Raw genomic sequence first — 23210 nt, 5'->3', positions numbered from 1 at the left:
CACAAACAAATATTACATTTTAATGTATAGACTAGCTGTACCCGCCACGTGTTGCTGTGGCCAGCCTTCCCTCCCTCTTTCTCTCCTTCTTTCCCTCCTTCTTTCCTTTTCTTCTTTAATTCTCTCCTTCCTTCCTTCTCTACCTCTTTCCTTCCTTCCTCCCTTTTTCTTTTCCTTACCTTTCTCTCCTTTCTTCCTTCTCAGCCTCTTTCCTTCCTTCCTTCCTTCACTTTTTGCTTCCACTCTTCCTTCTGTCTTTCCTTCCCTCCCTCTTTCCCTCCTTTCTTCCTTCAGTCCCTCTTTCCTTCCTTACTTGTTTCTTTCCTTCTCTCCTTCCTTCCTTCTCTATCTCTTTCCTTCCCTTTTTCTTTTCCTCCTCTTTCTTCCTTCTCTGCCTCTTTCCTTCCTTCCTTCACTTTTTGCTTCCACCCTTCCTTCTGTCTGTTCTTCCCTCCCTCTTTCCCTCCTTTCTTCCTTCGTTCTATCTTTCCTTTCAAACTTTTTTATTTCCTTCTCTCCTCCCTTCCTTCTCTATCTCTTTCCTTTCCCCTTTTCCTTTTCCTTCCCTTTCTCTCCTTCCTTCCTTCATTTTTTGCTTCCGCCCTTCCTTCTGTCTGTCCTTCCCTCCCTCTTTCTCTACTTTCTTCCTTTGTTCCCTCTTTCCTTCCTTACTTTTTTCTTTCCTTCTCTATCTCTTTTTCTTTTCCTCTTTCTCTTTCCTTTTCTACCTTTCCTTCCTTCTTTGCTTTTTTGCTTCTACCCTTCCTTCTGTCTTTCCTTCCCTCCCTTTTTCTCTCTTTCTTTCTCTTCTTCCTTCGCTCCCTCTTTCCTTCCTTACTTTTTTCTTTACTTCTCTCCTTCCTTCTTTCTCTACCCCTTTCTTTCCATCCCCCCTTTCTTTTCCTCTTTCTCCTTCCTTCCTTCCTTTTATCCTTCCTTCTCTCTTTCCTTCCTTCTTTCTTTCTCCCCTTCCTTCCTTCCTTCCTTCCTTCCTTCCTTCTTTCCTTCCCTCCTCCTTCTCTTTTTTATGTATTGTCATTTAGCTTTTGGGGGTTTTAAGTCTTTTCCACTGTTTTTTTTTGGAGGGGGGGGGGGTTATGAGTGACGGTCACTCATTAGTCTGTTTGGGGTGTAGTGTCCAAATTTCGTGTCATTTTGCCCAGTGGTTTTTTAGTTATGTTAATCCCACAAATGAACATTACATTTTTATTTCTATAGACTAGCCATCCCCTGCCATGGCCCAGTCTGTGTATATGTATTTTGTGTGTGTATATATATGTGTATATATGTTTGTGTGTGTGTATTTGTGCATATGTGTATATATGTGTGGTTTTGCGCATGCGGTGTAATGCATTCTATGTTTTTTGGCTTTTTTCGTCCCTTCTGTTGTGTTTTTCAGTGTTTTTGTGAGTGATGGTCACTTGTTGGCCTGAGAGGTGTATTGGGACCAAATTTGGTCTCGATTCATCCAGTGGTTTTTGAGTTATGTTAATCTCACAAACGAACATTACATTGTTATTTATATAGAAGATAGATAGATGAGGAACTGCAAGTTGCTTCTGGTGTGAAAGAATTGGCCGTCTACAAGGACATTGGCCAGGGACACCCAGATATTTTGATGTTTTAACCATCCTTGTGGGAGGCTTCTCTCATGTCCCTGCATGGGGAACTGGAGCTGACAGAGGGAGCTCATCCGCACTCTCCTGGATTCAAACCTGCAACCTGCAATCCCTTCTCACTCCGATTCTAGGATTTCATGATGTGCAAATTTCATGATGCGATTTCATGATATTGTAAAGCAAATCCGGGACCGTCTGGATTGGGCCTATTAATACAATTGAATTGGGAAGAGGACCCCTCTAAAGGTAATCTAGACAGATCCCCATTTTATATATTGGAACACACACAGAGAGAAATGGATATCTAGCCTGAATTGAAGACTCTCCAAAGGAGGAGAGCCCATCACTTTCAGTGGAATCCCCGTATTATAATAAAGGGTACCCCAAAGGTCATCTAGACAGGCTTTGTTCTTCTAGAAAGGAATAAAATAAAGAAGGGGTGGGCCATTACTTTTTTGGGGAGTCTGGTAACAAGAGCAATGGATTGCATTATAATAAAGGGGGCCCCAGAGGTCATCTAGACCTGTCCTGGACCAACTTGAGCTCTCCCTCCAAGTGTTTTGGACTGCAATTCCCACAATTCCTAAACAGTATCCTTTGTTTGGGAGGTATTAACTGGCACTGGATGGATGGCAGTCTGGAATAGCAAAGCAGCTGGCCTGGATGATCTACGGACAGAACAAATGGAACAAATCAAGAACTTTGGTCCAAAAGCAAGGCGCTGGCTGCTGGAGCTGATGAACAACTGCACTGCATCCTGTCAGATCCCCAAAATCTGGAGGAAAGCAAGAGTCATCGCCATCTTGAAGCCAGGCAAAGACCGCAGTGACCCAAAAAGCTCCAGACCAATCTCCCTGTTGTTGTGCCACCTCTACAAAGTTCTGGAGAGACTTATTTTGCATAGAATTACAGAAAAAATAGACCCATGTCTGATCCCACAGCAAGCTGGCTTCAGGAAAGGCAAAAGCTGCACATCGCAAGTGCTGAACCTGACTCAGCACATAGAAGATGGCTTTGAAAGGCAGCAGATCACAGGAACAGTCTTCATAGACCTGTCAGCAGCCTATGAGACTGTGAACCACCACTGCCTCCTCCTGAGAAAAATGTATAATATCACACAGGACGACCACCTCACCCGCCTCATAGGGAACCTGCTACCAAACAGGAGCTTTTTTGTTGAGTTCCAGGGCCAGAGAAGCAGATGGCGGAAACAGAAGAACGGCCTGCCTCAGGGGAGCGTGCTTGCTCCATCCATGTTCAACATCTACACAAATGACCAGCCACTGCCAGAAAGGACAGAGAGCTTCATCTATGCTGATGATCGTGCCATCACCGCTCAAGCAGGGAGCTTTGAGATGGTAGAACAGAAGCTCTCTGAAGCTCTAGGTGCTCTTACTGCCTATTACAGGGAAAACCAGCTGATCCCTAATCCATCTAAAACACAGACATGTGCCTTTCACCTCAAGAACAGACAAGCATCCCGAGTTCTGAGGATTATTACCTGGAAAGGAATCCCACTGGAGCATTGCAGCGCACCCAAATACCCAGGAGTCACTCTGGACCGTGCTCTTACCTACAAGAAGCACTGCGTGAACATCAAGCAAAAAGTGGGTGCTAGAAACAATATCATATGAAAGCTGACTGGCACAACCTGGGGATCACAACCAGACACAGTGAAGACATCTGCCCTTGCGCTATGCTATTCTGCTGCTGAGTACGCATGCCCAGTGTGGAACACATCTCACCACGCTAAAACAGTGGATGTGGCTCTTAATGAGACATGCCGCATTATCGCGGGGTGCCTGCGCCCTCCACCACTGGAGAAATTACACTGCTTAGCTGGTCTTGCACCACCTGACATTCACCGGGAAGTAGCAGCCAATAGTGAAAGGACCAAGCCAGAGACATCTCCAGCTCATCCCTTGTTTGGGTATCAGCCAGCACGTCCACAACTTAAATCTAGAAATAAGATCTACAGAGATACTCACTGGAACACCTCAGCAAGCGAGAGTCCAAAAGTGGCAGGCTCAAACCCAGAACCTCAACCAGTGGCTGATACCAAATGAGAGACTCCTCCCTGGGCACACAGAGGACTGGGCGACTTGGAAGGCGCTGAACAGACTGCGCTCTGGCACCACGAGATGCAGAGCCAACCTTCGGAAATGGGGCTGCAAAGTGGAATCTTCGGCATGAGAGTGGGGAGAAGAGCAAACCACTGACCACCTGCTGCAATGCACCCTGAGCCCTGCCACATGATGCACAAGGGAGGACCTTCCTGTGGCAACCCCAGAGGCACTCCAAGTGGCCAGAGACTGGTCAAAGGACATTTAACCAGCTACCAAACTCACAAGTTGTGTATCTTTCTGTTTGTTTGCTCTGTTCTGTTAGAAATGTAATATAATCGACTGGTTGCCCTGACACGACAAAGAAATAGTCTGGAATTCTCCTGTTTTGGAGTGGAGGTCTTTATTTGCTGCCTTGGTTCTCGTGTTGTTCTCGTTTTTAAATGCTTGTCACCAGATTCTGTTCCTTTTCCTGGTTTCCTCCATGACTTCCCTCCCTCCCAAGGCCAAAAGAAAGGGGCTGGGCTTGGCTACTGGCTTTTGGGCGGGTTTGGGGCCCACTCCGCCCCCTTGCCCGCCCTGCCTGCCTTCCTTCCCACGTAGGCTGGGAAGAGGAAGGAGGAGAAGGAGGAGCCCCGGCCGGAACAGAGGAGCGCCCTGGAGAGACAAGAGCAGGAGGAGGAGGAGGAGCAGGCCGGCAGGTAGGTAGGTGAGCAGGGATGGAAGGGAAGCAGGCAAGCAAGCAGGAGAGAGAGGAAGGAAAGCAAGCCAGACAGACAGACAGAAAGCAGGCAAGCAAGCAGGAGAAAGAGGAAGGGAAGGAGGGAAAGGCAAGCAAGACAGAAAGCAGGCAAGCAGGAGAAAGAGGAAGGGAAGGAAGGAAAGCAAACAAGGAAGATAGGCAGGCAAGCAGGAGAGAGAGGAAGGAAGGAAGGAAGCAAGGCAAGCAAGGAAGATAAAAAGCAGGTAAGCAAGCAGGAGAGAGGAAGGAAGATAGAAAGGAAGCAAGCAAGCAAGCAGGAGAGAGAGGAAGGAAGGAAGCAAGGCAAGCAAGGAAGATAGAAAGCAAGCAGGAGAGGAAGCAAGCAAGCAAGCCAGGGAGAGAAGGAAGGAAGGGAAGGGAAGGAAAAGAAAGGGAGAAGGAAGCATGTAGGCAGGAAAGCAAGCAAGTCAGGAAGCAGGCAAGGAAGCCAAAGAGAGAGGAAGGGAGAGAAGAAAGGAAGGAAAGGAAAGGAAAGGGAGAAGGAAGCAGGAAAGTCAGAAAGCAGGCAAGCAAACAGGAGAGAGGAAGGGAGAGAAGGAAGGAAGGAAGGAAAGGAAAGGGAGAAGGAAGCAGGTAGGCAGGAAAGCAAGCAAGTCAGAAAGCAGGCAAGGAAGCCAAAGAGAGAGGAAGGGAGAGAAGGAAGGAAAGGAAAGGGAGAAGGAAGCAGGTAGGCAGGAAAGTCGGAAAGCAGGCAAGCAAACAGGAGAGAGGAAGGGAGAGAAGGAAGGAAAGGAAAGGGAGAAGGAAGCGGGTAGGCAGGAAAGCAGGCAAGGAAGCAAGAGAGAAAGGAAGGAAGACAAGACAAAAAGCAGGCAAGCAAACAAGAGAGAGCAGGAGGAGCAGGCCGGCAGGTAGATAGGAAGGAGAGCAAGGAGGGAAGGAAGGAAGGGAGGGAAGCAGGCAGGCATGCAAGCAGGCAAGTAGGAGAGAGGAAGGAAGGTAGAAAGGAAGCAGGCAAGCAAGACAGCAGGCAAGCAAGTAGGAGAGAGAGGAAGGAAGGTAGGAAGGAAGCAGGCAAGCAAGCAGGAGAGAGGAAGGGAGGAAGGAGGAAAGGAAGGAAAGAAAGAAAGGGAAAGGGAAGCAGATAGGCAGGAAAGCAAACAAGGTAGAAAGAAAGCAAGCAAGCAGGAGAGAGGAAGGAAGGAACAGAAATTGGGAGGGAGAGCCAAGACTCCAGAGGACAGGAGCAGGATTCAAAACCATCTTGACCGATTAGAGAGATGATGGGACAAAACTCACAAAATGAAGTTCAGCGGGGACAAATGCAAGAGACTCCACTTAGGCAGGAAAAACGAAATGCAGATACAGAATGGGGGACGATGAGGCCTGGCTCGAGAGCAGGATGTGGGAAAGAGATCTTGGAGTCCTCGTGGCAACAGGTTAAACATGAGCCAGGAATGTGATGCGGCGGCAAAAAAAGCCAATGGGATTTTGACCTGCATCAAGAGGAGCCTAGTGTCTAGATCAGGGGTCCCGGGGGCCAGATACGGCCCTCCAAGCTCATTTACCCGGCCCTCGCTCAGGGTCAACCTAAGTCTGAAACGACTTGAAAGCACACAACAACAGCAATCCTATCTCATCAGCCAAAAGCAGGCCCACACTTCCCATTGAAATACTAATAAGTTTATATTTGTTAATATTGTTCTTAATTTTAATTATTGTATTGTTTTAAAGTGTTGTTTTTTTGCACTAAAAATAAGATATGCGCATTGTGAATAGGAATTAATTCCTATTCACAATGCGCATATCTTATTTTTAGTGCAAAAAAACAACACTTTAAAACAACACTTTAAAACTAGTCCCTCAAACTGTTGGAGGGCCGGATTATAATTTGAAAATATATATGAATTAATTCATATATATTTTCAAATTATAATCCGGCCCTCCAACAGTTTGAGGGACTATGACCTAGCCCTCTGTTTAAAAGGTTTGTGGACCCCTGGTCTAGATCTAGGGAAATCATGGGCACCACAATTCAAGAGAGATGTTGACAAGCTGGAATGTGTCCAGAGGAGGGCAACTAAAATGATCAAGGGTCTGGAGAACAAGCCCTATGAGGAGCGGCTTAAGGAGCCGGGCATGTTCAGCCTGAAGAAGAGAAGGCTGAGAGGAGATATTATAGCCATGTATAATAAATATGTGAGAGGAAGTCATAGGGAGGAGGACGGAGCAAGCTTGTTTTCTGCTTCCCTGGAAACTAGGATGCAATGGACCAATGGCTTCAAACTGCAAGAAAGGAGATTCCACCTGAACATGAGGAAGAACTTCCTGACTGTGAGAGCCGTTCAACAGTGGAACTCTCTGCCCCGGAGGGAGTGTGGTGGAGGCTCCTTCTTTGGAAGCTTTGAAACAGAGGCTGGATGGCCATCTGTCAGGGGTGATTTGAATGCAATATTCCTGCATCTGGCAGTGGGTTGGACTGGATGGCCCATGAGGTCTCTTCCAACTCTTTGATTCTATGAAAGGGAGAAGGAAGCAGGTAGACAGGAAAGCAAGCAAGACAGAAAGCAGGCAAGCAGGCAAACAAGGAAGGAAGGCAGGCCAACAAATAATAATAACATTATTATTATTATTATTATTATTATTATTATTATTATTATTACAACAAACCAGTCAAGGTGGTCCCAGTGGGGATCCACACACTAGGTGCAGTACCTAAAGACCTTGACCTGCACTAAAAAACAATCAGCACTGACCAAATCACCACCTCTCAGCTGCAAAAGTCCACCCTATTCAGATCTGCCAATACATCACACAGTCCTAGACACTTGGGAAACATCTGGCATGTGATCCAATACCACAGCCCGCAGAGAGATCTTGTTTGTTGTGATCTTGTTGTGTATCTAATAATAATATTTATTTATTTATTTATTTAAAACATTTATATTCCGCCCTTCTCACCCCAACTTAGGGCGGAGCACAACATACAAACAGCAAATATTCAGTACCGAAACATACTAGACTATACACATACAAAACATGAAACTTGCTTATGGTGGGTTTTGAAGGATATTGAGTCCTCAGTGTTTTGTGGGAATGTTTTGGGGTCATTGAGTCATTTATATCTCCTTTTAAGGTGGGTCTTGGGGGGCATTGAGCCCTCAGGTCATTTGTGGGTATGTTTGATGTCCTTTAGTCATTTCTCTTTTCAAGGTGGGTTTGGGGTGGCATCGAGTCCTCGGGTCATTTGTGGGTGAATTTTGGTGGTCATTGAGCCATTTGTATCTCTCTTCAAGGTGGGTTTTGGGGGGCATCAGGTCCTCAAGTCATTTGTAGAATATGTTGATGACCTTGAGTCATTTATATCTCCTTTCAAGGTTAAAATCCTCTGTTTAAAACTGTCTTAAACAACCGTATCGAATCTGGTGGGCATACTAAGTTCCTAATTTGTTTAGCACAGCACGGCTGTTAGGAATTGTGGGAGTTGCAATCCGAAACGCCTGCAGGAAGGGCCCAAACTTTGCCCAGGCCTGATCTACACTGTAGAATTAATGCAGCTTGGCATCACTATGCTAGAAGTTGAGCAACGAGATAGAGCTCCCAACGTTTGTCCATTCAGGGCCGTGCAGCAAAAGGCAACCAAATACCTTATTAGGTACCCCAAACATAAAATGCACCATTATGCAAGTTTACGAAGCATCACCGACTTCTTCGTGAGGCAAAGATAGTACAAGAGGGAAGATGGCGAGCCTGTGTTTTGCATTCTGACAACACAGTTTGCATGGGGAGCGAGGGCAAAGGGCAGGCTGCAAAGCTCACTGGGTGCAAAGGGCATTGCCAGCTCTCACTGCTTCTGGATTTTAGACTCCATGCATCCGATGCAAGTGCTGGAGCCGCCTTGCTTCTCTCCGGTTTCTGGGATGTCGCTGAGGACTAGCTGCTTGAATCTGCCTCCCCTTTGCCTCTTGCTCTTCTCCTTTGCAGGGCGTTGCTCTCCAAGGCAGATACATGGCTGAGAAGACCCTAAAAGGATGCAGGTGCTTGTAAGTATGCCAGACCTCAGCCAGCTTTGTTTTGAGCCCATGGGTTTCCTTTTCTTCAAAGATCATTCGGGGTTGCTGTGAGAAGATCATGCCTTCCAAGAGAATTTCCTGCTGGGGACAATGTGGTTTGGTGCTGTTCCATAGGATAATGTTGGAAGAGACCCCCAAGGGCCACCCAGTCCAACCTCGTTCTGCCGTGCAGGAGGACACCTTCCAAGTCCTCCTGACTTAATATCCGAAGAAGGCAACTCCACCAAGGAAGCCTATTCCCATATTGAACATCTCTGACCATCCGGAGGTTCTTCCTAATGTTTAGGTGGAATATCATTTCTTCCAACTTGATTCCATGGCTCTGTTGTGTCCTGGTCTTCAGAGCAGAAGGAAACAAGCTCGGGCTTGCTTAGCCCAAGGAGTCAAATTCCACCTGGGAAAGGTTCTTGAGAACCTGGGCCACTGGTGGGTCAGATTTTACCAAGCATTGGGTGGTTGGGTTGCTGTGAGTTTTCCAGGCTGCATAGCCTTGTTCTATGTTATTTCTCTCCTGACGTTTTGCCTGCATCTGTGGCTAATGGCATCTTCAGAAGTCTGTTGGAAATGAGGCAAGTGGGGTGTCTATATATCTGAAATGTCCAAGATGGGAGACAGAACCCTTGCCTGTTTGAGGCAAGCGTGAATGTTGCAATTAGCCAGCTTGATTAACATTGAATAGACTTGCAGCTTCAAAGTCAATCAGTGAGCGTCCCTTCATAGAGGTAGCCTGGCTGTTGTTGCCTGGAGGCACCCTCTGTTTGAGAGTTGTTCTCTCGCACCCTTGATTGTTTCCTGTCTGGAATTCCCATCTCGGAGTGGTGTTCCTGTTTGCACGGTCAGCCAAGGCTTTGATTGAGCTTTTTTGACCAGGGTAATACTTGGGGAGGCTCCGGTGGCACAGTGGGTTAAGTCACTGATCTGCTGAGCTTGTTAACTGAAAGGTCACAGATTTGAATCCGGGGAGCAGCATGAGCTTCCTCTGTCAGCTCCAGCCAACCTAGCAGTTCAAAACATGCAAACGTGAATAGATCAATAGGTACCGCTCCATTGGGAAGGCAATGGCGCTCCATGCCAGCACTCCGAGATAGAAGAATATGAAATACATAAATAAATAAATACATGCAGTCATGCTGGCCACATGACCTTGGAGGTGTCTATGGACAACGCCGGCTCTTCGGCTTAGAAATGGAGATGAGCACTAGAGTCTCAGAGTCGGACACGCCTGAACTTTATGTCAGGGGAAAAATTTTACCTTTTAATAGTTGAGGTTTTTATGTCGGTATCTATCCATGTGTGTAGGCTTTCTGTAAACTGTGTGACCTAATTGTTGGTTGGCTTTGCAAATGACTAGAACACCTAGAAAGGGCAGTTTTCCTTCATTTTCTTTTTCCATGGTAAACTGGACATTTGGGCGGATGTTGTTGATGTGGTCCAGGAACTTGATGAGTTCTTCTTCTCCATGGTTCAGATATCCACATATCTGAACCATGGGATGGGCTTTCTGGTGTGGTTTCCAAGGCTTTTTTCTCAAAGTGTTCCATGTAGGAATTTGCTAGGACCAAAAAGCTCACAGCAACCCAGCGAATCCGGCCATGAAAGCCTTCGACAACGCATTGGGGGGTTATTTCAACCTTTCAAAATAGTGGGGCAAACCTGTTATAATGGGTCGAAAGGGCCCTGGTTCTCCGCGGAACCGCCATGAGCCGGATTGGGGCTGTACGAGGGCTGGTTTCACCCCTTGAGGACTGATCTTTTCCACCTCTGCTTTAGGCCTTGCATGACATCAAGGGCAAAGAGAGACACTCGTGAAGTCCATTTGTAATCCTTTCATGAAGTTTGTGAAGTCCATTTGTAATCCTTCCGTGACTGGGATGCCGCCTTCCTCACCTGAAGGCCAGTTCCAGCTACATTCTCGCAGGGCTGTTGTTGCAACCTGTAAACATTCCCTCTCTCTCTCTCTCCCTGTGATTCTTGAAATCTTCTTTTCTCGCTTTGAGTGGCGGCAGGACCTAAACCAATTACGCTGCCTGTGGGAAGCCTCTTAAAAGCACACCGCCACTAACTCCATATCCACTTAGGCTGCGCAGCGGTGTTTTGCAAACAATCGGGCAGGAAAAGGATGGGTGTTGGCTACTGGTGGGTCTGCCAAGCATTGTTTTGGGAGAGAGATGGATCTTCAGCACTTGGGAAGTGGATAGAGGGTTATCTGCAGGGATCTGGGGTGGCTTCGGGGGCCAAATGCAGGCCTCCGACCCACTTTTGCCCAGTCCTGGTTCCCTTTAGGTGTTTTGGATCATAAGTACCACCTGGGACTAAGGGGAAGCGACGATTAATAATAATAATAATAATAATAATAATAATAATAATACTATTTATACCCCACTACCATCTCCCCAAAGGACTCGGTGTGGCTTACATGAGGCCAAGCCCACAATTATTTATTTATTTATTTATTTACTTTGCTTTGCTTTGCTTTGCTTGTATACCGCAATTTCTCAGCCCATAGGCAACTCAACGCGGTTCACAACAAGAGCAAAAGTCAATCATAACAACATACAATTTAAAACCATTAAGAGCATAGTATACAAAGTAATGGCACATCAATAACAACACATTAACGTCTCATAACTAGAGTCGTGATCCAATTCGTCATCCATAATTCCGTTCCTATATTCATCGTATTCATTGCACTGCTTATCCGAATGCCTGTTCAAACAGCCAGGTTTTTAGTTTTCTTCGAAACACCATTAGCGAAGGAGCTGATCTAATGTCCCTGGGAAGGGCGTTCCACAGCCAAGGGGCCACCACAGAGAAGGCCCTGTCCCTCGTCCCCGCCAGACGTGCCTGTGATGCAGGCGGGATCGAGAGCAGGGCCTCCCCAGAAGATCTTAGAGTCCTGGTGGGTTCATAGGCAGAGATACGTTTGGATAGGTAGCTTGGGCCAGAACCGTTTAGGGCTTTATAGGCCAACGCCAGCACTTTGAATTGAGCCCGGTAGCAGATCGGCAACCAGTGGAGCTGGTGCAGCAAGGGAGTTGTATGCTCCCTGCGCTCCGCTCCTGTTAGTATCATGGCTGCCGAGCGTTGGACTAGTTGGAGCTTCCGAGCCGTCTTCAAAGGCAACCCCATGTAGAGAGCGTTGCAGTCGTCTAAACGGGATGTAACCAGAGCGTGGACTACCGTGGCCAAGTCAGACTTCCCAAGGTACGGTCGCAGTTGGCGCACAAGCTTTAACTGTGTGAAAGCTCCCCTGGTCACCGCCGAAACCTGGGTTTCCAGGCTCAGCGATGAGTCCAGGATCACACCCAAGCTGCGAACCTGCGTCTTCAGGGGGAGTGCAACCCCGTCCAACACAGGCTGTCACCCTATACCCTGTTCGTATACATCAATAATAAAAGCAATAAATGATGGGAGCTGTGCTCCGCACAAAGGAGACATTCAGTTCGAAAGCATTGAGCATTTCTTTCTCCTGGGACTTGGGTTGCACCGCTCTTGACCATCAAGGCCATCCTTCCAAATGCCCAGTTGAAGTTTCCGTTCCTGTCATTCAGGTTTGCACATATACCCCAGAACCCATCAGCAGCCATACACGTTCCTCCCTTATTATGCACAGAAACAAACTTAGGTCTGGTTAAACAAGGTGGGCACAGAGCATAAGCCTTGTTTTGAAGGGAAACACACCCTGCCGCTAACACATTTCTTTAGCTGGGATGAGAGAATAGGCTGCAAGAAGTCCCATCTTGTCTTCCTGGCTTGGGCAAGCTGAAGATCAATCCCGACAAGACAGAGGTCCTTCTGGTCGATCGCAAACCTGACCGGGGTATAGGGTGGCAACCTGTGTTGGACGGGGTTACATTCCCCCTGAAGCCACAGGTCCGCAGTATGGGAGTCCTCTTGGATTCAACGCTTATGCTTGAGGCTCAGGCGTCGGCGGTGTCCGGGAGGGCTTTCGCACAATTGAGACTCGTGCGCCAACTGCGACCATACCTCGCGAAGGCGGATCTGGCCAGAGTGGTCCATGCCTTGGTCACCTCCAGATTAGACTACTGCAATGCGCTCTACATGGGGCTGCCCTTGAAGACGGCTCGGAAGCTCCAACTGGTTCAACAATCAGCAGCCAGGATGCTAACTGGGGCTCCTTACAGAGAGAGGTCAACCCTCCTGTTCAAGGAGCTCCACTGGCTGCTGTTCATTTTCCGGTCCCAATTCAAGGTGCAGGTGCTTACCTACAAAGCCCTGAATGGTTTGGGACCAGCCTACCTGCGTGACCGCATTTCCATCTACGAACCCACACGTTCACTTCGGTCATCTGGAGAGGCCCTGCTCGTGATCCCACCGGCGTTGCAAGTGCGCTTGGTGGGGACGCGGGACAGGGCCTTTTCCGTGGTGGCCCCCAGACTCTGGAACACCCTCCCCAAAGACCTTAGACAGGCCCCTACATTGGCTGTCTTCAGAAAGAACTTGAAGACCTGGCTTTTCTGATGTGCCTTCCCAGGTTAGGAAATCTCCACTACCAAGTCCCATAAGCACTTGTATCAGACCCAATTATTGCTGCACATCACACATCGCACTTGCCCTGGAAGCCCTATATACACCTCTTGTCTCATCAGCACTTTTAATCTTGTACCCATTACTCTGGCCCGGCCCAGTTTTATTGTGTTTAGTGTATTGTGCCTGTTGTTTATTTTGCTTTATTCTGTTTTAATTGTTTGATTTGCTTAGATTGTATTGTTGTGTTGTGTGTTGAGGCCTCGGCCTGTGTAAGCCGCATCGAATCCTTTGGGAGATGCTAGCGGGGCACAAATAAAGTTTAATAATAATAATAATAATAATAATAATCTCCCTTCCTTCTCTCTTTCCCAGCCTCGCGTCTTCTTCACCCTGGTTGTGTTGTCGGCCGGCTCCCTCCTGTACATCCTGCTCTGCCCGCGCTTCTGTGTGCCGTTGTGTTGGCTCAGCTGCCGGCACCTGGAAGAAGAGCAGGAGAGCCGCTTGCTGCCAGAACCGCTTGCGGACGCCCAGTTCAAAGGTTACATCAGCGTTCCGGAGGGGAAGGTGAGTCACCTGCAGTGGCAGGAATGTCGGCCGGCCACCTGAGAAGGTCTTAGGCAGGTCCACGGGCACGGCAGCACAATGGGGCCCAATCCTGGGGTGGTCTTCATGGCTTAGTTGACCTAGCAACACTGCAGTGTGTCCATGGAGACCTTGTGAGGGAGGCCCACTCAGAGCTGGATAATAATAATAATAATAATAATAATAATAATAATAATCTTTATTTATACCCTGCCTCCATCTCCCCGATGGGGACTCAGGGTGGCTTACACAAGGCTAGGCCCAAAAACATATACATAAAGAAAAATAAAACTAAAACACCAACAACAACACAGTAAAATACATACCAAAAAAACCCCAATATAAAATCATTTATTTATTTATTTATTTACAGTATTTTTATACCGCTTTTCTCACCCCTGGGGGGACTCAAAGCAGTTTACACATAACTGACAAAACTTCAATGCCATACATTGGACACTGATGTGATGCCAAACCATAACAACTACAATAATAAAACCACAATTAAACATAAATCACAATTAGACAGTACATAAGCAATCATTAAAACAGTAAATAATAAAAACAGTCTCGCCAGTCGTATTGTCATTCAAGTCCATGTCCTTTAAATTCTAGAAACGTCTACTGTCCGAAGGCCTGATCCCAAAGCCATGATTTTAATTTCTTTCTAAAAGCCAGGAGGGAGGGAGCAGATTTTACCTCATTTGGGAGTGTGTTCCATAGGCGAGGGGCCACCGCCGAGAAGGCCCTGTCTCTTGTCCCCGCTAGATGCATTTGTGCAGTTGACGGGAGCGAGAGCAGGGCTTCCCCGGATGATCTTGTCCGAACACATCCACCCCTCTGTCCCATCTCGTAATCTGAGATGGGACAGAGGGGTGGATGTGTTCGGACAAGTAGGCTGGGCCAGAACCGTATAGAGCCGTATTTTCAACCACAATAACACTGAGCGGGCCGCATGAATAACACTGAGCGGAACCGTATTTACAACCACAATAACACTGAGCGGGCCGCATGAACAAGATAAAACATTAAACCTCAGGGTGAGATAGAAGTGGAGTGGAGCAAAAATTGTTTGTGAGGGAGAAGTTCATACGGAACCAGGGTCATCCAAAACAGGCGATCATACAGGAGCGGGGGGGGGGGGGAGTGTACTTTAGGGACAAAAACGTTGAGGGGAGCAATAATGTGCAGTTTTATGGCTATTCTCCAAAAGCACAATGGAAAAAACAGGTTTTGAGATCCTTTTTGAAGGTTTCTAAGGTGGGGGCATGCCTAATTTCACAAGGTAATGAGTTCCAGAGTTGGGGGGGGGGGGGGGGCACAGAAGAGAAGGCTCTCTCTCTTGTACCCACAAGACGGGGCTGTGATAATACCAGGGGCGAAAGAAGAGCTTTCCGCAAAGATTGAAAGGCTCAGGCTGGTTCATGGAGGGAGATACGGTCACAAAGGTAGGCAGGTCCCAAACCGTTTAGGGCTTTATAGGTGATAACCTGTACCTTGAATTGGGACCAGAAAATAAACAGCAGCCAGCGGAGCTCCTTAAACAGGGAAGTTGACCACTCCCTGTAATTCACCCCAGTTATTAACCTGGCTGCTGAGCGTCGGACGAGTTGTAATTTCCGGGCCGTCTTCAAGGATAGTCCCACGTAGAGTGCATTACAGTAGTCCAGTCTAGAGGTAACTAAGGCATGGACCACCATGGTCAAGTCAGTCTTCACAAGGTATGGTCGTGAAGGGGGGAAGTAGGCAGATAGCAGTTCCCAATGACACCCAGGCTCTGCCAGGTATATACACTGGAGAATGAATTGAAAACCAAAGCATAAAAATATTGAAATCTGAGGGTGGGTCAAATTTTTTTCCCTCCTGCGTCATAAAAACATTATGAATGAACCGATGAGAGCAGAAGTTGCTCCAGATCCAAGCCTGAACTGTCCTCTATGGAAAACCAGAGGACACTATGCAAAACATAGTCACCATCCATTTGGACACATCCGTGCCATCGTTTAACCCAGGCATCAAACCATTTTGGAAAAATTCAAAGTTTTGCTTCGTGACCCAGAATTTGAAAGCTGTCTGAATGTGGTTCAAGTCATTGCACCTTTGACCTGTTTGGACCTCTGAAAGACAACTGGCGTGGCTTCAGATTCAATGATTTGAATGATGTTCAAACAGCTTTACAGTCATGCGTCACGAAGCAAAAACCTGAGTTTTTCCAAAATGGTTTTGACGCCTGGTTTAAACGATGGCGCAAATGTGTACACATTGATGGCGATCATGTCGAATGGTAGTTTTGTGTCGAGGACCGTTCAGGCTAGGATCTGGAGTTCTAGGTTCCTTCATAACGTTTTTATGACACAGGAGGCAAAACGTTTTGACCCACTTTCGTAGAATTGAATTTATTTATTATTATTTTATTTGGTAGTTTTGTATCCCGGTCTTCTCACCTCCATTCGAGGGACTCGGGCCGGTTTCCAACATCAATATTACAGACCGTCATTAAAACACCATATTTCTAAATCACACTAAAACATTAAAACATTGAAACCATTAAAACGGCAAAAATACAATCATATGATTACAGTGGTTAGTCGTCATCAAAGTCATTATTCGTCAAAGTCATCCATCCATATAACAGGATCATGGCTCATTCGTTGAATGCCAATCCCCAAAGCCAAGTTTTCACCTATTTCCTGAACGTTAAAATAGAAGGGGCAGTTCTGATCTCCGGTGGAAGGGAGTTCCAGAGTCGAGGGGCCACCACCGAAAAGGCCCTGTCTCTCGTCCCCACCAGCTGTGCCTGTGAGGCCGGTGGGATCGAGAGCAGGGCCCCTCCAGATGATATAAGCAATCTTGATGGCTCATAGGGGAGGATACGTTCGGACAGGTAAACTGAGCCGGAGTCGTTTAGGGCTTTATAGGTTAAGACCAGCACTTACTCAAAATGAACACAGGACTTACTCAAAATGCAGAAATACAATTAGTAAAATCACTTAAGAGTTGCATAAAATGCAGCAATGTCTGTCTCGGTCTTTAAAACGGGCCTGCAAGTTGCTCCCATTTTTCGTTCTCTCCGTCCAGCCCTTGGCCCGAGCGCCATGCCGCCACTGCGCAGTGGTATCCAGTTCAGGGCAGATGCTGGGCTCCCGTTCGGGGAAGGAGATTGACGCAAAGGAGTGCGTCCTGCGCATGAACCAAGCCCCGACGCAGGGCTTCGAGGAGGACGTGGGTGGCCGCAGCACCGTCCGGGTGGTCTCCCACACCAGCATCCCCCTCCTCCTGAGGAACCAGTCCTACTTCTTCACGCGGTCGCGGGACACCCTCTACGTCGTCTGGGGGCCCCCCAGGCTGATGAGCCGGGAGAAGACCGGCCTGGTCTACAGGGCCCTCCTGAAGGTGAAGGAGATGTACCCCAGCCTCCGCCTCTACACGCTGACTGAGGAGATGATGGCGCACTGCGACGCACTCTTCCAGCTGGAAACGGGGAAGGACAGGTGAGGGAGTGGCTAGAGCGGGCATGGGCATGGACTTCAAGTCCCACCATTCCTGGCCTCAAGCCCTTTCCTTTTCCCACTCTTCTGCTTAAGCTGAAGTATTTGATCTGTTCAATTTTGTGGCCCCTGATCGGCCAAGACACGGCCTTCCACAGGGGATCATAGACTCCTAGAGTTGGAAGAAACCTGGTGGGTCATCCAGTCCAACCCCATTCTGCCAAAAAGCATGGAAATCGCATTCAAAGCATCCCCGACAGATGGTAATCCAGCCTCTGTTTCAAAGCTTCCAAAGAAGGAGCCTCCCCCACACACCGGGGCAGAGAGTTCCACTGCTGAATGGCTCTCACCGCCAGGAAGTTCTTCCTAATGTTCAGATGGAATCTCCTTTCTTTCCTGTCATTGCTCCATTGTGTCCTAATCTCGAGGGCAGCAGTAAACAAGCTTGCTCCCTCCTCCCTAGGACTTCCTCCCACATATTTATCCATGGCTATCATGTCTCCTCTCAGCTTTCTCTTCTTCAGGCTAAACAGCTCTTTAAGCCGCTCCTCATAGGGCTTGTTCTCCAGACTCTTTATCATTTTAATTCCCCCTTCTGGACACATTCCATCATCATCATCATTTATTATTATTATTATTATTATTATTATTATTATTAATGTCCAGTATGTCTCCAGGGCTGCAGAAAACAAGCTTGCTCCCTCCTCCCTATGACTTCCTCTCCTATATTTATCCATGGATATCATGTCTCCTCTCAGCCTTCTCTTCTTCATGCTAAACAACTCTTTAAGCCGCTCCTCATAGGGCTTGTTCTCCAGACCCTTGATCATTTTAATTACCCACTTCTGGACACATTCCATTATTATTATTATTATTATTATTATTATTAATGTCCAGTATGTCTCCAGGGCAGCAGTAAACACGCTTACTCCCTCCTCCCTATGACTTCCTCTCCTATATTTATCCGTGGCTATCATGTCTCCTCTCAGCCTTCTCTTCTTCATGCTAAACAGCTCTTTAAGCCCCTCCTCATTGGGCTTGTTCTCCAGACCCTTGATCATTTTAATTACCCACTTCTGGACACATTCCATTATTATTATTATTATTATTATTGTCCATTATTATTATTATTATTATTATTATTATTATTATTATTAGAGTGTCCAGTATGTCTCCAGGGCAGCAGAAAACACGCTTGCTCCCTCTTCCCAATGACTTCGTCTCCTATATTTAGACATGGCTATCATGTCTCCTCTCAGCCTTCTCTTCTTCATGCTAAACAGCTCTTTAAGCTGCTCCTCATAGGGCTTGTTCTCCAGACCCTTGATCATTTTAATTACCCACTTCTGGACACATTCCATTATTATTATTATTATTATTATTGTCCATTATTATTATTATTATTATTATTATTATTATTATTAGAGTGTCCAGTATGTCTCCAGGGCAGCAGAAAACACGCTTGCTCCCTCTTCCCAATGACTTCGTCTCCTATATTTAGACATGGCTATCATGTCTCCTCTCAGCCTTCTCTTCTTCATGCTAAACAGCTCTTTAAGCCGCTCCTCATAGGGCTTGTTCTCCAGACCCTTGATCATTTTAATTGGCCCCTTCTGGACACATTCCATTGTTGTTGTTGTTGTTGTTGTGTCCAGTATGTCTCCAGGACTGCAGAAAACACGCTTACTCCCTCCTCCCTCTAACTTCCTCTCCTTTATTTTTCCATGGCTATCATGTCTCCTCTCAGCCTTCTCTTCTTCATGCTAAACAGCTCTTTAAGCCGCTCCTCATAGGGCTTGTTCTCCAGACTCTTGATCATTTTAATTGCCCCCTTCCGGACACATTCCATCATCATCATTTTTTATTATTATTATTATTATTATTATTATTATTATGCCCAGTATGTCTCCAGGGCTGCAGAAAACAAGCTTGCTCCTTCCTCCCTGTGACTTCATCTATATTTGTCCATGGCGATCATGTCTCCTCTCAGCCTTCTCTTCTTCAGGCTAAACATGCCCAGTTCTTTAAGCCGCTCCTCATAGGGCTTGTTCTCCAGACCCTTGATCATTTTAATTGGCCCCTTCTGGACACATTCCATTGTTGTTGTTGTTGTTGTTGTTGTGTCCAGTATGTCTCCAGGACTGCAGAAAACACGCTTACTCCCTCCTCCCTCTAACTTCCTCTCCTTTATTTTTCCATGGCTGTCATGCCTCCTCTCAGCCTTCTCTTCTAAACATGCCCAGCTCTTTAAGCCGCTCCTCATAGGGCTTGTTCTCCAGACCCTTGATCCTTTGAGTCATCCTCCTCTGGACACATTCAATATCTCTCAGAGAGTTAAACACTGCATGGAACTGTGACAATGGTATAATGTAGATCCATTCATAGAAAGGAGAACAACTGAAGAGAGTAGGTGCCTCCCTCACCTTACTGCAATTTGAACCCACTCTACTCTGAATTGGACTTTGTGCTTTTATTTTCAACTTTTGTGCATAGCTGCATTTTAATTCAAGCTGCCTTAGTCCCTAGCCAAGAGAAAAGTGGGCATTAAGTAAATAGCATACATAAGAACATCAGGGCACTTTTTGGAATTCTTGGATTTGTAGTTTGATGCAGGGCTGAGGCTGTTCTGCCAGGGAAAATACCCTTATTATGGCATGCATGCATCTGCCAAAGATTGAACCCCATCCAGAGGCATGTGCTCCCACTGAGCTGCAGCCCTTCCCTTTTATGACCCACAAATATGTGGCCGAAGGAGGTTGAACCAAGTCCCATCACTGCAGTGAGAATGCGGCTTTCCTCCCGCACGTGCGGCTGACGTTTGTCTTGTCTCTCCAATTGGCAGGATGAAGTCTGGCTCGTTCCTCAGCACTGGCTGGTTCACCATGGTTTTGGCCATGGAGTTGTGCGAACAGATCTTCGTCTTCGGCATGGTCAGCGAGAGCTACTGCAGGTACAGCCGGGACAAGGAGGAACTGTGTTTGGCCTGCTCTAGGTGTTGCATTGATAAGTAGCACTTGCTGAAATGCACTCTTCCACATAGATAGAAGATCCCGGGTCGGAGTGAGCTTCCGACCAATTTGTGTAGCTTGTTGTCGACCTTTGCAACCCGAAAGACAGTTGCATCTGTCAAATAGGAAATTTAGGTACCACTTATGTGGGGAGGCTAACTTAATTTATTTTATTATTTATTTACGGTATTTATATGCCACCCTTCTCACCCCGAAGGGGACTCAGAGCGGCTTACAAGATATATATGACATACAATATACATATTATGAGCATAGTACAATATCAGCATTAAACATTGCTATATTGCACCATACCACTATATCGTAATATTATTAGTAATTTTACATGTAATATAAATATATAATTATAATATTTATTTACTTTATTTATATGCCACATTTCTCAGCCCTCAGGCGACTCAAAGCGGTGAACAACATCAATACAAAACACCACAAGACAAGTATAGGGCAATTAAAAACAATTTTAACATAAATCATTAAACATCCGTATAACAATCATGAGCGCCTCAACAGTAAAATCAGAATCCAGTCCCGTCATCCATTATTCCATATTCCTATGTTCAATTACACTGTTTAGTCAAATGCTTGTTCGAACAGCCAGGTCTTCACTTTCCTCCGAAACGCCAACAGGGAGGGGGCCGATCTGATATCTACAGGCAGGGCGTTCCACAGCCGAGGGGCCACCACTGAGAAAGCCCTGTCTCTCGTCCCCACCAAGTGTGCCTGTGATGCAGGCGGGACAGAGAGCACGGCCTCCCCAGATGATCTTAATGTCCTAGCCGGTTCATAGGAGGAGATGCGTTCGGAGAGGTAAGTAGAGCCAGAACCGTTTAGGGCTTTATAGGCTAACGCCAGCACTTTGAATTGTGCCCGGTAGCAAATTGGCAGCCAGTGGAGCTGGCGCAACAGAGGAGTAGTATGCTCCCTGAGTGCCACTCCTGTTAGCAACCTGGGTGCCGAACGCTGGACCATTTGAAGCTTCCAAGCAGTCTTCAAAGGCAACCCCACGTAGAGAGCGTTGCAGTAGTCTATACGGGATGTAACCAGAGCGTGGACTACCGTGGCCAAGTCAGTAATAATAATAATAATAATAATATCATATCATATTATTATTATTATATAGCATTACATTATAATATTATAAATATTAAATGTATATACGATATATTATATTATATTATTAGAATAGCACAGGAGACAAGGTAGAACTGTCCCCTGGCCCCTCTTTCTTCACTCTGGCCCAGAGCAATAGTTGGTGCTGGGAGAGGGGTCTCCAGCTGATGGCATATCCAGGAAACACATTGGAACTTAACTAATTTACAAGGCCATAAAAATCTCCAGCAAGTATGCAAAGAATGAGGAAGTACTTCATCAGTGTCACAAATGGACGGTGAAGTGATAGCTCCCCTAGTGGCCAGAATACCCTCATGAACATGTTAAATAGCCTCTGAGTGTCTGTCTATATATGTTGTGTGTCTATGGCATTGAATGTTTGCCATGTATATGTACATTGTAATCCGCCCTGAGTCCCCTGCGGGGTGAGAAGGGTGTAATAGAAATTATTATTATTATTATTATTATTTAAAAGTTTTCTATACCGATCTTCTCACCTCCAAGAAGGACTCAGATCCGGTTCACAACATGTGTTCTTATACAAAAATACAAACCACACAATGTAGTATCATTACACAATTAAAAACATATTACAATACAACATCGTCATCATCACAATTACGTAGCCAGGTCGTCAAAACATTCCTGGTCATAATTCACAGTTAATCATTCTCCTTCCATGTGGACCAAAGATTGACTCAGTTATCAAAGGCCACATTCCATAGCCAAGTCTTTGTTAGCTTCCTGAATGTCAGGAGGGAGGGGGCAGTTCTAATCTCCTGTGGGAGGGAGTTCCAAAGCCGGGGAGCCACCATCGAGAAGGCCCTGTCTCTCGTCCCCACCAACCACGATTGTGACAGTGGCGGGATCGAGAGCAGCCCCCCCCCCCCCCCCGGAAGATCTTAAAGACCTTGATGGTTCATAGGGGAGAATCCGTTCGGACAGGTAAACAGAAATACTGTCAATAAATAAATAAATCCCTCTCCGGTTTCAGGTGGGCGGCCCTTTGAAACGTGGGATAGAAATCAGTGAAATCATTATGAAGTGCAGCCCTTTAAAAAGGAAGTGTCTTCTTTGATTGGCAGGAACCAGAGCCAACCCCCCGTGCCTTACCACTATTTCGAGAAGGGCCGGCTGGACGAATGCAGGATGTACCTGGCGCATGAACGGGCCCCGCGAGGCGGGCACCGCTTCATCACGGAGAAGGCGGTCTTTTCCCGCTGGGCAAAGAAGAGGAACATTGTCTTCACGCATCCCTCGTGGCCAGAAGGATAGCGGGGTCCACCCCTGTGGAACATTCCGCCACTTGACGACTGCCTTGCTTGAAGACACCTCTGGCTGTGTCCCGGACCAAGAAGGTTTGGCGCAGGAATAATTCGAGGAGAGAACTCTTTGACGACTTCGCCTTGAGGAGGCAACTCTCTGAATGGCCCTTTCTTGGACTATGTGAGGTCTGTGCAGACCCCACAAATCAGGAACGTGGGGGGTTTATTTATTTCTTCCCAGGACGGGGGCTGATCTCATCAAGTCGGCTGATTCCTAAGGCCTGTGATTTTTCTCAAGTGGGCAAAGTATGATCTTCCCGAAAAAGGTTTCTGGTTCAAGGAGGCCAGTCTCCTCAACCCACTTTTGGCCTTGAATGACTTCAATGTTGTTAGAATACAAGCAATGTGCAGATGTTTGGTTGTCGAGCAAAAGAAATGCCTGACTCCTTTGTGGGAAAGTTTGGGAATTGCTGCAGTGCATTAATCCTGGGACAAAGTGGGTGAGCAGGACCTAGCTGTGAGGTTTTATACCAACATGGATGTCTTTGTTCTTCATATTGTCTTCTTTCTTTGGTCTCATAATTGACTTCCAAATATAGCTCTGTGTGTGTGTGTGTGTGTGGTTTCAAACAAATGTCCCACATTTGAGTATGAAGCGGCCTATTGACGTGCTGTGCAAAGAACACTTCCTGTCTCCTCTCCTTCCGGTGTGCTCAGTTGGTGCATATGAAGAACAGATGTAGAAGGCATCTTATTGAAAGGAGAGGTAAATGTCGTTTTAATT

At 46.7% G+C, this 23210-nt stretch overlaps 1 protein-coding gene across 4 annotated transcripts; it reads left to right on the top strand.

Moving 5' to 3' along the window:
• The first annotated feature begins 4309 nt into the window (after positions 1-4309).
• ST6GALNAC4 (ST6 N-acetylgalactosaminide alpha-2,6-sialyltransferase 4) lies at positions 4310-22981 on the top strand. 4 transcript variants are annotated; one of them, XM_060757573.2, is made up of 6 exons: positions 4310-4383; positions 8370-8428; positions 13322-13513; positions 16610-17022; positions 19862-19969; positions 22247-22981. In XM_060757573.2, the coding sequence occupies exons 2-6, from the start codon at positions 8417-8419 to the stop codon at positions 22434-22436; spliced, it is 915 nt and encodes a 304-aa protein (XP_060613556.2). In that variant the 5' UTR covers positions 4310-4383; positions 8370-8416; the 3' UTR covers positions 22437-22981. The 4 variants fall into 4 exon arrangements, with proteins under 4 accessions (XP_060613556.2, XP_067327868.1, XP_067327867.1 ...); XM_067471767.1 differs by having other exon boundaries at positions 4333-4387; XM_067471766.1 differs by lacking the exon at positions 4310-4383 and adding an exon at positions 5278-5296.
• Positions 22982-23210: the final 229 nt, after the last annotated feature.

This window comes from Anolis sagrei, chromosome 11 (genome assembly GCF_037176765.1).
Source record: "Anolis sagrei isolate rAnoSag1 chromosome 11, rAnoSag1.mat, whole genome shotgun sequence".
Classification (NCBI taxonomy): domain Eukaryota; kingdom Metazoa; phylum Chordata; class Lepidosauria; order Squamata; family Dactyloidae; genus Anolis; species Anolis sagrei.
This window is presented reverse-complemented; position numbering and strand designations above follow the sequence as displayed.

What these genes read in the sequence shown, in the direction of transcription:
- ST6GALNAC4 (XM_060757573.2), top strand. An exon ending in CTGGAAACGGGGAAGGACAG is followed by an intron (nt 17,023 to 19,861) that starts GTGAGGGAGTGG and finishes TCCAATTGGCAG; the next exon opens with GATGAAGTCTGGCTCGTTCC. An exon ending in GTCAGCGAGAGCTACTGCAG is followed by an intron (nt 19,970 to 22,246) that starts GTACAGCCGGGA and finishes TTTGATTGGCAG; the next exon opens with GAACCAGAGCCAACCCCCCG.